Below are 15311 nucleotides of genomic sequence, written 5' to 3'. Positions count from 1 at the left end.
GTAACCACCACTCAGATCAAGATATAAAAATTTCTAGCACCTAGAAGGTTCTCCTACCTGTCTCTGACAAAACCCCCCTTCCCAAAGGTGATCGCTGTTCTGACCTCTATAATCACAGATTAATTTTGCTGCTTCTTGAACTTCAGAAAAATGGAATTATACAATTGTTCTGTTTTGTGTTTGGCCTCTTTCAATCAACATGTCTGTGAGATTCAACCATGTTGCTGCATGGAATTGTTCATTTTTTGATTGCTCGACTTTTATCACCATTTATCTGTTCTCCTGTGTTGGACATTTGGGTTGTATCCAATTTGGGGCTATTGCAAATAGTGCTGTGAACATTCTTGTACCTCTTTTAGTAGATATAAGCACACTCCTTTATGTTGGGTATATATCCAGAGGTGGCATTGCTGAGTTCTTACCAGCAATGTTATAATTGAGAGTTTCGGTTTTTCCACACTTTTGCCAACATTTGGTATTGTCAGTCCTTTTAGTTTTAGGCATTCTGGTGGGGTATAGTGGTTTCTCACTGTAGTTTAAATTTGTATCTCCCTGATTTTTAATGAAATTTTGCCCGTTGGTCATTTAAAAACCCTCTTGTATGTTAAAGTCTTTTGCTCATTTTTAATTGGGCTGTCTTTTTTTTTTCCCTTATTGATTTGCAAGTGTTCTATATATGTCCTGGAACACAAACCCTTTATTGGATAGCTTATTTAAAGCAATAATTAAGACAGTGTGATGTTGGCACAAGAATATATAAAGAGGCTGATGGACCAGAAGAGAGTTGAGAAAGACCCCTCCCCCCGCCCCACTCACGTATATGGTCACCAGACTTATGACCAAAGCATCACTGTGATTCAGTATACATAGAATTGTCTTTCCAATAAATGGTGCTGGTCAACTGGAAATCCATATGGAGGATAAAGAGATCTTTGGCCTCAACTTCACCCCATATACAAAAATTGAATAATGATAGATCATAGTCCTAAACGTGAATGGTAAAACAGTTGCTTCTAGACGAAAACACAGAAAATATCTTCATGACCGTGGGCGTAGGCAAAACTCTTTTTGAAACGGAACCCAGAAAACACTAATCCTAGAATATCGTTAGATCAGACTTGATTCAAATTCAGAATTTCAGTTCATCAGAAGACACCAGGAAGAGAGTGGTTTGATTATTGGGGTTTTTTTCCCCGAATTTTTTGTTCTCTTTTGAAGGGCATTCCTGTAGGCGGGCATATCATCAGTTACTTGATAGAGAAGTCTCGAGTCGTCTATCAAAATCAGGGTGAGCGGAATTTCCACATCTTCTACCAGCTGCTAGAGGGTGGAGAAGAGGAGCTCCTTGCTTACCTGGGACTTGAGCGAGATCCCCAGCTGTATAAATACCTCTCACAGGTTGGAAAGACCAGCACCGGTTCTGGTGGCCCTTTGGAGGGCGGGATCAGGGGTGTTTGGGGGACTTCTGTGGGGTGTTCAATAACTTTCTCATTACCATGGTGGAAGTATTCTACTGATTGGTTTCTTGACCCCTCCTTTTACACCTGGCAGGTGTATCATCTTGGTAAAGTAACCAATATCTCGGTGAGTGGTTCTCAGCCCTGACTGAAGCTAGAATCACCCAAGGAGCTTTTGAAACACACAAATGCCTGGGCTCTACTTTCCAGAGATTCATATTTAATTGGTCTAGAGCAAGACCTGGACATCAGGGTGGTGTTATTTTTTTTTCTTATAATTTTTTTTATTATAAACATTTTCAGTTTTCAGAAAAGTTGGATCAAGATCATTACATGCCTCACTCACATTAAAAAATTATTACCACTTTGCTATATCTGTTCTGTCATCTAACTGCTGCTGAACCGTTTTAAAGCCATTTGCGATTTTATAGCACTTCCATCACAAATAATTCAGCATGTAGCTTCTAAAAAGAAGAGTATTTTCTTATGCCATGCTGCCATATTGAACCTTAAACATTAACAATAATTTCCTTATATCATCTAACTAGTCCGTAGTCAAATTTTCCATTGTCCTCAAAATACTATCTATAGCAGTTTCTTCCAACTAAGATAAAATCATGCATCGGTTATTATGTTTCTTTCAATCTAGACTCTTACTTCTTTTCATAAAATTAACAGTGTGAAGAGGCTAGAGCAGTAGATTGAGATTAAATATTTTTGGTAAGGACACTGCATAGATGCTCTGCGTAGGCATCCTGCATCATCTCAGCAGACGCACGTTGTCCATTGCTTCACTGTTAGTGATGCGAATTTGATCACTAGGTGAAGGTGGTGACAGATCTTTCCACTGTAGAAATATTTTCCATCAGGGTTGTTTTAAACATTCCTTGGTGATTAAATGTCATTCAGTGAATCCCCTGGGTATTCTAATGCACAGCTGCGGTGAGAACTTCTGGTCTAGTGTGATAGAAACACACTGTCTATCTGAGTCCACAACCTATGGTACTTCATTCTGCTTTCAGAACTAGTTTGGAAAAGACTTTTTCTGCACCTTCCTGCCTTCCATCCCGAGAACTGTTTTCTGCGAAATGAATGAACATCCTCCCTTACAGAAATAGTTCAGACCATTTCTATGAGCAATCCTAGGATGTAGTGTTGTACAAAGTGGCTTCCAGAGTTTAACTTCCCAGCACTAATTTTTTTGCAACCAGCACTAGGGTGTGGGATGCTCAGGATGTCTAGCACCTCTCAGTGTTTGATGTCACTAGCACCTTTTTGCCCCAAGGTTTTTGGATTTTTCTCTTCTCTCTGGGCCTGGCTTGAACGGAGGTCACTTGGTAGAGTACAAAGCAGGGACATCATTTAAGAAAGAGAGCCATGTCTTGTAAAGTGAATATTGTAAAACGAAGACCAGCGTATCATAGTAAATCATGGAGGAAAAGACGACTTGATGGAAATTTATTTTGAAAAATGCAGCTAAATCAGGAAGATAAAAGAATCTCATAATCTCATTTTATACTTAACAAACTTTGTACTAATTCTTTTTTTTTTTTTTTTTTGCGGTACGCGGGCCTCTCACTGTTGTGGCCTCTCCCGTTGCAGAGCACAGGCTCCAGACGCGCAGGCCCAGCAGCCATGGCTCACGGGCCCAGCCGCTCCGCGGCATGTGGGATCTTCCCGGACCGGGGCACGAACCCGCGTCCCCTGCATCGGCAGGCGGACTCTCAACCACTGCGCCACCAGGGAAGCCCTGTACTAATTCTTAGAGCAAAGAATAAATCAAATTTGATTATTTTTCTTTTTGAGGACCTCATTTTTCCAACAGAGCTGTACGGGAGCATCACCTTTGGCTTTTCATAGCATGATCAGAGGATCAATTTGTTACACTCTTTGAGGACTTCATCCATTAAGGATGGATTTCATCCATTTAAGAGGACTTCATTTATGTAGGGCTTCTCCTAACCATTCGATTATCAAATCACTCTCTTTGGGAATGTATCATGCCTCTATCCTTGCAGATTTTTTCTGGCCCGATTAATTTGGCAAGACCCTCATGCCACAGTGGCTTTCGAAATGGCTCAAGCAATTCACCAGTATTATTTTGATCGATTTCATATTCTCCGGTAACTTTGGCAAACTTTGTGACTGCTTTGTAGTATATTTGCACTGCTTCCAAACCCCTAAGTGTCCTCTGAGGACTGACTTAGACTAGCCCTGCCCCTGGAGAGGCAAGAGCAGATGTTGCTAGTTGTGTGGGCAGGGATATTTGGGAGGTTGCAGATTTAACACTGGCCAGTTCACTGGTGAATGTTTTCGTGGTATGACACCTTTGTTTTCCCCACGCAACAAGGAACTCTTTTAAGGTAACCAATCTTCAGATAATCAGGAAACTAGGAATACTCGGCACTACAAAAGCAAAACAACGACAACAAACCCTCATCTAGAAGGTTTTCTCTTTAAATTGTGATACTGGTAGTCTGTTACTGGTTTAAAACACAGCCTCTAGAGTTAATGGGAAAAGTCTTATTACACTTCCTGTAGAATCTGTGTTTCTCTAGATGCCGAACTTTTATTTCCTTGAGTGAAGGAAATCCTGCAGTGAAGTTTCTGATGTTGGTTGCTAAGTGTGTCAAGATTATTTTCAGAATTTAAACACTGTCATTTTCCTGTATGTTTCAGCAGATATCTATTGAGACAAGTGTTTCCAATGTATTCAGCAAAAATGGCAAGAAAACCTATTTTTAAAAACACACTAAAGATATACCACTAATATGTAACTTTGAAAGTTTTCCCAGACAGATTTTTTTTTTTTTTTTTTTTTTTTTTTTTGCGGTACGGGGGCCTCTCATTGCTGTGGCCTCTTCTGTTGTGGAGCACAGGCTCCGGACGCGCAGGCCCAGCGGCCATGGCTCACGGGCCCAGCCGCTCCGCGGCATGTGGGATCTTCCCGGACCGGAGCACGAACCCGTGTCCCCTGCATCGGCAGGCGGACTCTCAACCACTGCGCCACCAGGGAAGCCCTCCCAGACAGATTTTTAAACAAAATTACAAATAAATTTGAAAAAAGCAGCAGTTGGCAAATCGTCAGGTGCTAAACAGAATAAAATCCATTTTTTTCACAGCTCAGAACATTATAGAACTAGCTTTTTTGTGCTTGTAGAGAAAATCATTTTGATTAGGAGTGTTTATAAACCTAACTGTCCTTATAAAAATGCTGTTAAGCGACCCAATTCTGTGTCAACAGGGCCACTGTGCCAAAGAATCGTCTATTAATGACAAGAACGACTGGAAAACTGTTTCCAATGCCTTTTCTGTCATCGATTTTACTGAAGATGATCTTGAGGTATGAGCCCCCCGAGGGCAGAGATGCCAGTAGTCAGGTCTGGGATTGAGGAAACCATCCTGGTTTCTTGGTGATTACACGGTAGGGTTGCCAGATTAAGCAGATAAAAACATAGGACACTTAGGTACATTTGCATTTCAGATAAACACTGACTAATTTTTTAGTAGAAGTATGTCCCAACATTGCATGGGACAAACTTCATACTAAAAATTAGTCATTGCTCATAAATACACGACCATGTGTAAAATAGATAGCTCGTGGGAACCTGCTGTATAGCACAGGGGGCTCAGCTCGGTGCTCTGTAATGACCTAGATGGGTGGGGGATGGTGGGGGGAGGGAGGTTCAAGAGGGAGGGGATATATGTATACATATAGCTGATTCATTTCATTGTACAGCAGAAACTAACACAACATTGTAAAGCAATTTTACTCCAATTAAAAAAAGAAAACAAAATCAGTCATTGCTTACTTGAAATTCAAATGTTAACTGGGCATTCTGCATTTCATCCAGCAGCCCTGAATTTTCCCAGTGCTGAGTGCCAGCAGGTGGTCATGTTTCCTCTTCCCCTTAAACCCAATCTCAAATATTTAATCCCCTAGAGTGCTAGGAATATCATTTATTTATGCTTCTATACTGGAACAAACTGGACCAAATTGTAGGATTTATAAACAGTTTGTTTTTACATCTTTTTGTCCTTGTTTTCTGGGTGGGGGTGGGTGGGTTGTTAAACTATTGATCTTTCAAGGACCAGGATATAATTTTTAAAAATATATATATGTATGTATATATACACATAGGTGTGTATATATATATATACACACATATATCTGGGATCATGACATTTGAACATTAGATTGGTGGGGAGGCACAGGGTGATATCAAAATAGCAGTGTCTTGTGCTGGAGATGAGTGAGGCATCATCCTGCCCTCCGCAGAGGCTCTTTCCCGGCTTCCCTTAATATCTGGGGAAGGAGGAGACTCCATTCGTTCTGTGAGCTCCAGGCTGGAATTCAGGGGCGGGGAGTTCTCCCTCGGGTATCTCCCCTGATGACATTTATCAATTAGGCAGCCACCGTCTTCTCTCCCTGTCCTCCTCACCACTTCCCACATTCCTAGAATCTCTATGGAATTATTGCCAGTGTCCTACACCTGGGGAACATCTGTTTTGAAGCGAACCAGCAGGGCTGCGCCTGCATACCGGACACCCACGAGATCAAATGGATTGCCAAGGTGACGGTCCAGTTTGGGAGAGCCCCGGTGCGGGGGGAGCAGACACTCTCAGAGATGGAGAGGCCGGGGAGGGGAGTGAGGCAGCCGGATGCCCACGTCCCAAACGGCTCACATCGTGTTCTCCCAGCTGACACTGGTTAGGAGGTTTAAAGAGCGTGGGGGTAGATGAGGGAGCGGGTAAAGGCCAGTTGGTTGAAAGACCAAATATGATCTGTTTTGCATTAAAGCACAGTTAGTAGGGCAGGTACACCTGGACCTGGAAACTCTTTATTAGTGAGTAAAGTTGGGTTACTGAATGGCATTTTGATTTCCATTTATTCAGCTCCTAGGGGTCAACCCATGGGACCTTCTGGAAGCTCTCACCCATAGAAAGATTGAAGCCAAAACGGAGGAGGTAAAAATGGCTCTAGGTGGAAATGTACCTGCCCTTCCCACCACTGCTGCCAGCAGGATGGTGGCCCTAGGGGAGGCCAGACTCCTGAATCCTGCCCACCAGGTCCTGTGTGGTCCAGCTTCTGGCAGCATCTCCTGCCTTAACTTCCCCATCCCCCAACATCCCACCATCACAAGCTCTCTGTGCCTCACACTCGCCCTGCCTTCCCTCCACAGAGTCTTTGCATATGCTGTTCCCTCTGCTGGAACACTTTTCCCTATGCTTCTTGTAGTTAACCCAGCTTATCCTTCAGTTCCCAGGGATCATTTCTTCAGAGTCCTTTCCCTGCTCATCCCACCCCTACCCTGAAGCACCATATGTATCTCCTTATAGCACTTGTCACTCTCAGCTTGAGAGCAACATGACGCTTCTTTGTGTGACTTGTTGAATGTCCCCCTGCCAAACGTGAGCCCACAAAGGCTGGAACTGTTTGTCTTAGTCATGTCTATGTATCAGCACAGGGCCTGGCGCTCAAGAAATAGCATAAACAGCACAGGTGGGAGGCGCATCTTTCCCCAGCAAGTATCCTTCCCTAGTCATCTTTAAAGCCTAGGTTGAACACTCAGGAGGCCTTTTAATTATTTTAACCTCTGTAAAGATGTACCTGTCGTTCTTCTCAGGTGATATGCCCACTGACGCTAGAACTCTCTGCCTACGCTAGAGATGCAATGGCAAAGGCCGTTTACGGACGAACATTTACTTGGCTGGTCAACAAAATCAATTCCTCCTTAGTGAACAAGGTTGGTCCACACACATTGGGTCATGTGCTCACTAACATGGTAATGTTTTATAACCAACCTCTTTAAAGAATTTGTGAGAATTGACTATACGCTCCTGGTGGGCAGGGATGGTGTCTTTTCACGTCTACATTTCCAGTGTCTAGCACACAGTAGGCTCACAAAAATGCATGCTGAATGATCTTGGCTGGGTGTCCCCAAGTGTGGGACACACAGCATTGCAAGTATGCCAGGTGGCTTTAAGTATACACAGAAGCTTTTCCTTTTAACAGTATATTTTAATGTGTATAAGAAAAAACAGGCTGACTCCTTTGAATTTACCCCATGGGCATGTTTCCTTTTTAAGTGGAGTTATTTAAATAAAAAAGGGAGTTTACTCAAAGCTGGAAATTAAGGAAATGATGATATGAGGGCAACGGGGTACATAGATGTGGTGAGACTCACGGAGGAAGCATGCAAAGGACAGATTTGGATACATTGACTCAGTACATCATATACAATGTTAAATTGTGTCCCTTAATAAAAAAAAAAAAGGCATGCTCTCTTTAAATAGCCATCCTTGCGGGACAACACTTGGTCCTCTGTTGAAAATGATATCCAAAGTATCTGCCTTCTCTCCTGGATAAACGTCTCCTTCGTGCTGTTTATAGCTTCCTTCTTTCCTTCCCTCCCTCTCTCCCTTCTTTCCTTGTTTTCTTTCTTTTTTTTTTTTCTCTTCCTCTTCTTTTCTCTCCCTCTTTCTCTATCTCTTTCTTCTTCTTCTTCTTTTTTTTTGGATTGAATGTGGGATTGGGAGGCTGAAGAGGGCTGAAGCAAGGAAGTGAATCAGAAGATGAAGGTTTCACTGCTCCGGTGATGGATAAGGAAGCTGGGATGGGATCTGGGGAGGCTGCAGGCAGGAAGAGGCAGGCTGGGAAAATTATTTCTACCCTAAGATTCTTCTGTGAGCCATTGCTGGAGAGAGAAGGCATGAGATTTATAGCCAAGTCCCAGATTCGGGGACAGCTACCAGGTTTTGAGGGTCACAGAGTAAACAACCTTAACGATTAATGGTGTGTGTTACATTGACTAGGATTACACTGGGAAAACGGTGATTGGATTGCTGGATATCTATGGGTTTGAAGTCTTTGACAAGAATGGGTGAGTTCGTTGTTACCCACTGGTTCTTTGTTTTTCTTTAAGGTCTGAGTCTGGTTTATGGCATCTCTGATGTTATTGGAATTCATTTTCCTATTTCTAGAAATTCTCCAGATTTGCATAGCCCCTACCTAATAGACTTTTCTAGAACCGGAATAACTATAAAAAATGCAAATGTCTTTTAGCTTGACTCTTCTGATCTATTTAGTAAATTATTTGTTTAATAAGGGCTTTGGGTTTTCTGTATGGAAAAGCATCCTTAAAAATAAGTAAAAGCAATTTTTTAAAACTTGGTCTACTCACGTAGCTTTAGTTACTTAAATCTTTTGCACCTCTAGTTTTGAACAGTTCTGTATAAATTACTGCAATGAGAAACTCCAGCAACTATTAATTGAGAGAACCCTAAAAGCGGAACAGGCAGAATATGAAATGGAAGGTATAGAGGTAAATGTTTCGATGTTTTCTCCTCATTTGATTTCTTAACCTAGCAAAAGACATTTACTTGAGAAATATTATTTCATTGGAGATTTTTCCGGATTAGTACTAAGGATTATTTTTCACTCCTTCTCTGCTTATTGTGTGGGAAGTTATTTTGATATTCAGCAAGTATTCTTTTTGAAATGTTAGAGATAAAAATCAGATTTGGGAAAAACAGTTGGAAAATCAGTTTAAAAGAATTATATTTGATGTTCATCTTAATCCTTCTTGGAGAATTTTTTTCCTCTTTGTCATTTTAGTGGGAGCCAATTCAGTATTTCAACAACAAGATCATCTGTGACTTGGTAGAAGAGAGACACAAGGGAATCATTTCCATTCTGGTGAGAAAATTAACATTGACTTGGGGCCCATTCAATGGTATTTACAATACCCGGAAGATCTTTTCCCCAGGCTTACAAAGGGTTAAGAGTGAAATCCACTGGATTATTGAAGAATGCGGCCGAGCTTCCCTCTCTTGTTCAGATTCACAGATCTAAATTATAGCCCATCAGGAGATCACAAGGAAAGACCTTTTATCATGAAAGCATGCGTGTCTCTCTTCGATAGACATGGCAGGGTGAGCCAGGGAACTGGGGACCTGGTTTAGGCACTTGGGGGAGGGGCTGCTTTCATGCTTAGCACTGAGCAGGGAGCCAGAAGACTTAAAGGAAGGCTTTATAGAGAATATCCATGGATTCTGAGTTGAGGCTCTGTGAGGTGGGCCTGTGACCTTGTTTTGAACTATTGTGACTTCTGAGAACGTCAGGGTCCTCGAATCCACGATTGTTCCACTTCAAACATCAACGTCTCTAACAAATTCTGAAGGCCAGTGAGAAATGACTTCCCTGCCTTGCCTTCCATTCAGGATCATCTGTACTACGGTTTGCCTCCCTGTTAATGAGAATTACCGGTCCCCTTCCTCCTCCTGCCTCCCCGACAGCTAACTGGTGTGTGAACCCACGATTCTGAAGCACAGCAGGGACATTGATGGGTGGTGACTGTAGCCGCCAGGAACATGGGCACCATCTCGATTCAAATCCCAGCCCTACTGCTTATTAGCTGTGTAAGCTTAGGTAGGTGTCTTAACCTCTCTGAGCTCCAATTTCATCATCTTTCAGTGGGTCCAGTGATAACAGCACTTACCTCAGAGAGGAGCTGTAAGGACAAATTAAGTGAAATAATACATGCAGAGGGCTTAGAACTATACCTGGTGCGTGGCAAGCATTCAGACTCTATCCGTTCAACAAATACCTATTGAATGCTTACTTTGTGCCAGGATTCTGCCTTGTGCTTTGGGACACGGCAGTGGACAAAACAGGTCAAAACAGCTGCACTCAGAGGCTTTAAATTCTCGCATGGAGAGACTAACAACAAACAGGTGAATGGGCAAAATGCACGGATTGTGCAATGGAGAGAAAAGCAGGAAAGGTTAGATGTGCTGGGGAGGGAGGTTCAATTTTAGCTAAGATGGTCTAGGAAGGATTCTCTGAGAAGGTGACATTTGAGCAAAGACCTGAAGGTGGGGACAAGCTGCGTGGACGTCCAGGAAGCACAGACTGACGTAAGCTAGTACACGTACGTTCAACGTGCCTGCAGATTGCTAGACTAGTATTTTAAAATACCTTAGTAATAAGTACTTGTTTCTATTTGGTTTGCCATAGATGGAATCAGAAAGCATAGAAATGTTGCTTTGTAAGAATTGTTTCTCCAACATGAACCCAGCTTTTTTGTTGTTTTAATAAAAGCTACAGGGTTGATTCATTTTTTTTAAGATGGTCAATTAAATGTTATCACTGTTGAGGACCCAAAACGGGAAATAGACATAGCTTGTGAAATAGGAAAGGTTAGACTCAACTAGTTTTACGGCTCACTTTCGCTGAGGGCTTTGCTCCTAGTCAAAGAGGGTATGTTCTTGGCCAGCTGGTTACGAGTGGTTAAGAGACAATGAAGTTGAGTGTTTCAGCTGGTTATGAAAGCTGCAAAGTGTCCCTGGGAAGACTTTGGACACAGGTGTCAGACAGGTGGGAGAGTTGACTTTTCATGGAAATTTCCAGTCTCTCTGGTTCCAAGCTTCCCTGATCAGATTTGAGAAGCGGAGCACGTGTGATGGATTACCCTTCCTCCCCCAGAAATGTTCACCCAAACTTGTGTGAGATGATATATTTCAATCCACTACATTTTGCCCCAGCTGGTGGAAGCATTTAAACTTGGAATTGATGGAGGGTGGCGCCATGAACAGAGACTTCTGTTTCTGTTTTGTAGGATGAAGAATGTATTCGTCCTGGTCCTGCTACAGACTTGAGTTTCCTGGAGAGATTGGAAGAGAAAGTGGGCAAGCACGCACACTTCCAAACGTAGGTGTCTCCTTGCGAGGCTGCTGCGTGGGGGAAGGTCACATAGAGTTGACCTTCGAACAACATGAGTTTTAACGGCGTGGGGCCACTTATACATGGGTTTTTTTTCAATAGTAAATACTTACAGTATTACGTGATCCCATCCCCTGTTGGTTGAATCCATGGATACGGAAGGCCAGCTATGAGTTATACACAAATTTTTGACTGCGTGGAGGTCGGTGCCCCTAAACCCCATGTTGTTCAAGGGTCAACTGTATCTCCGTTATCTTGGATATATGGACAGTGCTCTCCAAGAGTACAGATACTTCTTCATTCCTAGAAATATGATACGCCAACTGCACAACTTTTGTTGGTAGGGGTCAAGCTCATGTGAATTCCAAGTAGAATTTTTTTTTAAGATTTTGTGTCTTTATTCATCATCATTTCATTTTGGACATGTCCACATGCATGAAATGTCTCTTCTTGATTCAGGTATAAAATTCATGCAGTGGTGTATGTAGATCTGAATTGTACAACCAGATGAATTATGATATTTGTGTGTACCCACATCACCATCCCACAGATGAAGACATAGAGCATTTACAGCACCCCAGAAAATCAACTAGAAATTTAACATAGTCTTTGAGACAAGGAGGAGAGAATTTAAGGGCATGTGCTCTGGAGTCGTAGGGAGCTGGTTATGAATCCCAGTTCAGCCACTTATTAGACACGTGACTTTGGGCAAGCAATACTCCTGAGTTTGAGTTTCCCCTTCTACAAGATGGGATAATTAATATACCTACCATATAGCGTTGTAAATGACTACATAAATCATCTAGTGTAATTTCTGGCCATAGCAAAGATTCAGCAAATTGCAGTGGCTTCATCAAACCCCTTATAGACTATTGAAAGGATAAATAAGTGGAACTGGATAAGTATATGAATCAAGAATGGGAAAATAAGTTGTAAGATCTTCACAGGTGGGATCATATATGGCCATGAGAATGAACAATCTATAATACATGCAATAATGTAGGTAAATCACAAAAGCATGTGATCAAAAGAAATCAGACACAAAAGAGTACATACTATATGGTTCCATTTCTATGAAATATCAAACCAGGTAAAAACAACCTCTTCTGTTAACTGTCAGGTTGTACCTGGAGAGGGCTCAAGGTTGGGAGTTCTCAGCGACTAGTAATGTTCTGTCTCTTGATCTGATGCGAGTCACACAGAAGAATTCAGTTTGCAAAAATTCATTGAGCTGTGCACTTGGGATACGTGTGTACATAATATATATGTATATACATTTCAAAAAATTTATAAAAAATTATGAATCACCAGGATCTGAAAAACAATGTTTCATCAGTAGTTTAGTCTCTGAGCATCATCAAAATGTAAAGTAGTAAAACTGACTTTTAGGCATCACCTAGAAAAATGGAAGTTATTTCATTGTACAAATAAATGTGTTTCTGTGACTCATGTATTTTTTTCCATTCCTCGGTGCTTATGAGAAGGAAGGATCTAATTTTAGAGAGACCTTGGTCTGTAGCCAGAAGAAATCAGAGGCAAGGTTTCCTGGGAGCTGCCCTTTGCGGTTAGCTTTCAGTGCTGGACTTCAGCTGATTGTCACAATCCTAAATAACTCTTTTGCTTTATATGTTGGTGCATTTTGTGGCAGTGAAGTAGAAAGTTTCAGTTCGTGTCTATTTCTGTCTTGCTGCAGCCGGAAGCTGGCAGGTCCAAAGTGCAGAAAGAGGATTGGCTGGATGGAGTTCCGGCTCTTCCACTATGCAGGAGAGGTCACATACTGCACCAAGGGTGAGTGTCTGTGGGGCACAGGTTACAGGTCACAGCCATGCAGGTGCCCCCGAGTCCACTGAAAAAATGCTGCACATCTGTCTCAAATGTTCCCTAGCCCCGCGTGCAAATACGCCATTTTAAAAGTATTTTAAAAGTTTTTACTTTTATATATAACCACTTTATTGTGATAATTCACATAGCATCTATTTCACCCGTTTAAAGTGTACAGTTCAACAGTTTTTAGTATATTCACTCTGCAATTGTGCAATTATCACCACATTCTGTTTTAGAACATTTCCCCATCACCCCAAGAAGAGCCCCTTTACTCATTAGCAGTCACTCCCCATTTTCCCCCAGCCCCTCTCCCCAGCCCTAGGCAACAAACCAGTCTACTTTCTGCCTCTGTAGATTTGCCTATTCTGGACATTTCATAGAAATGGAATCACACAACATGTGGACTTCTGTGTCTGGCTTCTTTCACTTATATAATGTATCATGTTTTCAGGGTTCATCCACGTTGTCATTCCTGTTTAATTGCCAAATAATATTCCGTTGCATGGTTACACCACATTTTGTTTATCGCTTCATCAGTTGATGGGCATTTGGGTTGTTTCCTCTTTTTCGCTATTATAAATAATGCTGCTGTGAACATTTTTTTCAAAGGATTTTTCAAACGCTTTCTTTTGTCACTTCTGCTTTAGGTTCTAGATAATTTTTACTTCTAAGTAAGTTTATTTTGCTAAAAAATCTTTAAAAAGTAAAATACTGTGTATTAGGTTTTTTCCCTTAAGTACAGAGTGGTATAAAAAAGAAAAAACTTTTAAAATAGGACAAATCTCTCTATGTATATAACTTATTGATTTTTGTTTAAGAATAAAGTAATACACATGCAAGGCTAGAAATTTCTGACAGTACAGAAAAGCACAAAAGGAAAACTAAAAACCCCTTTTATTCTTAGTCTCTCCCTGAGGTAAATACAAGAACCAACTGGAAAATACAAATGTCTTATGCATATACTTACACACGTGGGGACGTGCACGTGTGCACACACACACACATCTAAATAACACAGATTGTTATTTTGTGTTATCTCTTTTGCATTTTTCATTTAATGGATATTGGCAATCATTTGGGCTCCCAACTAATATTCATTGAGCTCCCACTATGGGCCAGGCACTGTCCCAAATGCTTTACCTCTGTTGCTCGTTTAGACCTTACAGAACCACCCTGTGAGGTGGGTAGCCTTATTAGCCCCCTTTTAATCTATGAGGCCCTGAACTCAGAGAAGTTAAATAACTTGACCAAGGTCACACACTCAGGCCTCTTGCCTCCCGACCTGCATTTGCTCTCCATAGCAACAAACAGATTCCTCTGCATTTCTTCTGAAAAGCTACAGGTACTCCCTGTGGGGCTGTGTCCTGTCATCTGTTTGATGGCCTCTGGTTGTTGCCAGCTTTGTCTCTTGTAAACGCTGGTGTGTTTGACATTTTTGTCTATTCCCACTTAGCCAATTTGCGCACATTATATACCTAGGATAAATTCCCAGAAGTGGCATTGCTAAGTTAAAGAGTCTATCAAAAGTTCCTTTTGACCACTTCTGGGCATATATCCTATTTGTACACCTGTGTACATAGGAGCATTATTCACAATAGCCTAAAGGTGGAAGAAACTCAAGTGTCCATCGATGGATGAACGGATAAACAAAATGTATTCTGTCCTTTCAATGGAACATTATTCAGGCTTAAAAAGGTAAGAGGGCTTCCCTGGTGGCGCAGTGGTTGGGAGTCCGCCTGCCGATGCGGGGGACGCGGGTTTGTGCCCCGGTCCGGGAAGATCCCACATGCCGCGGAGCGGCTGGGCCCGTGAGCCATGGCCGCTGGGCCTGCGTGTCCGGAGCCTGTGCTCCGCAATGGGAGAGGCCACAGCAGTGAGAGGTCCGTATACCGCAAAAAAAAAACCACAAAAAACAAAAGGTAAGAAATTCTGACACCTGCTACAACATGGATGAACCTTGAAAACATTATGCTAAGTGAAAGAAGCCAAACACGAAAGGACAAATCCATTCCACTTACGTGGGGTATGTAGTCAAATTCCTAAAGACAGAAAGTAGAGTAGGGGTTATCAGGGGCTTCAGGGAGGAGGAATGGGGAATTAGTGTTGAACCAGTACAAATTTTCAGTTGGGGAAAAAGAAAAGTGTTTTGGAGATGGATGGATGGTTGAACAACAATATGAATTCACTTAATGCCACTGAACTATACACTTAAAGATAGTTTAAATGGTAAATTTTATGTATGTTTTACCGCAATAAAAATGTAGTTTTGATAAGTCCAAATTGTCATCTAAAAAGGTTGTATCTTA

At 41.8% G+C, this 15311-nt stretch overlaps 1 protein-coding gene across 1 annotated transcript in view; it reads left to right on the top strand.

The window, feature by feature from the left end:
- Positions 1-15311, top strand: part of MYO1H (myosin IH) — a 46033-nt gene that overhangs the window by 7293 nt on the left and 23429 nt on the right. The window contains exons 5-14 of the mRNA XM_019950398.3: positions 1219-1398; positions 4702-4800; positions 5918-6031; positions 6354-6425; positions 7085-7204; positions 8274-8341; positions 8677-8782; positions 9076-9156; positions 11078-11169; positions 12875-12969. Coding sequence (XP_019805957.2) covers positions 1219-1398; positions 4702-4800; positions 5918-6031; positions 6354-6425; positions 7085-7204; positions 8274-8341; positions 8677-8782; positions 9076-9156; positions 11078-11169; positions 12875-12969 — 1027 coding nt within the window. The remainder of the gene's footprint in view (positions 1-1218; positions 1399-4701; positions 4801-5917; positions 6032-6353; positions 6426-7084; positions 7205-8273; positions 8342-8676; positions 8783-9075; positions 9157-11077; positions 11170-12874; positions 12970-15311) is intronic.

Source organism: Tursiops truncatus, chromosome 13 (genome assembly GCF_011762595.2).
Source record: "Tursiops truncatus isolate mTurTru1 chromosome 13, mTurTru1.mat.Y, whole genome shotgun sequence".
Taxonomy (NCBI): Eukaryota; Metazoa; Chordata; class Mammalia; order Artiodactyla; family Delphinidae; genus Tursiops; species Tursiops truncatus.
This window is presented reverse-complemented; position numbering and strand designations above follow the sequence as displayed.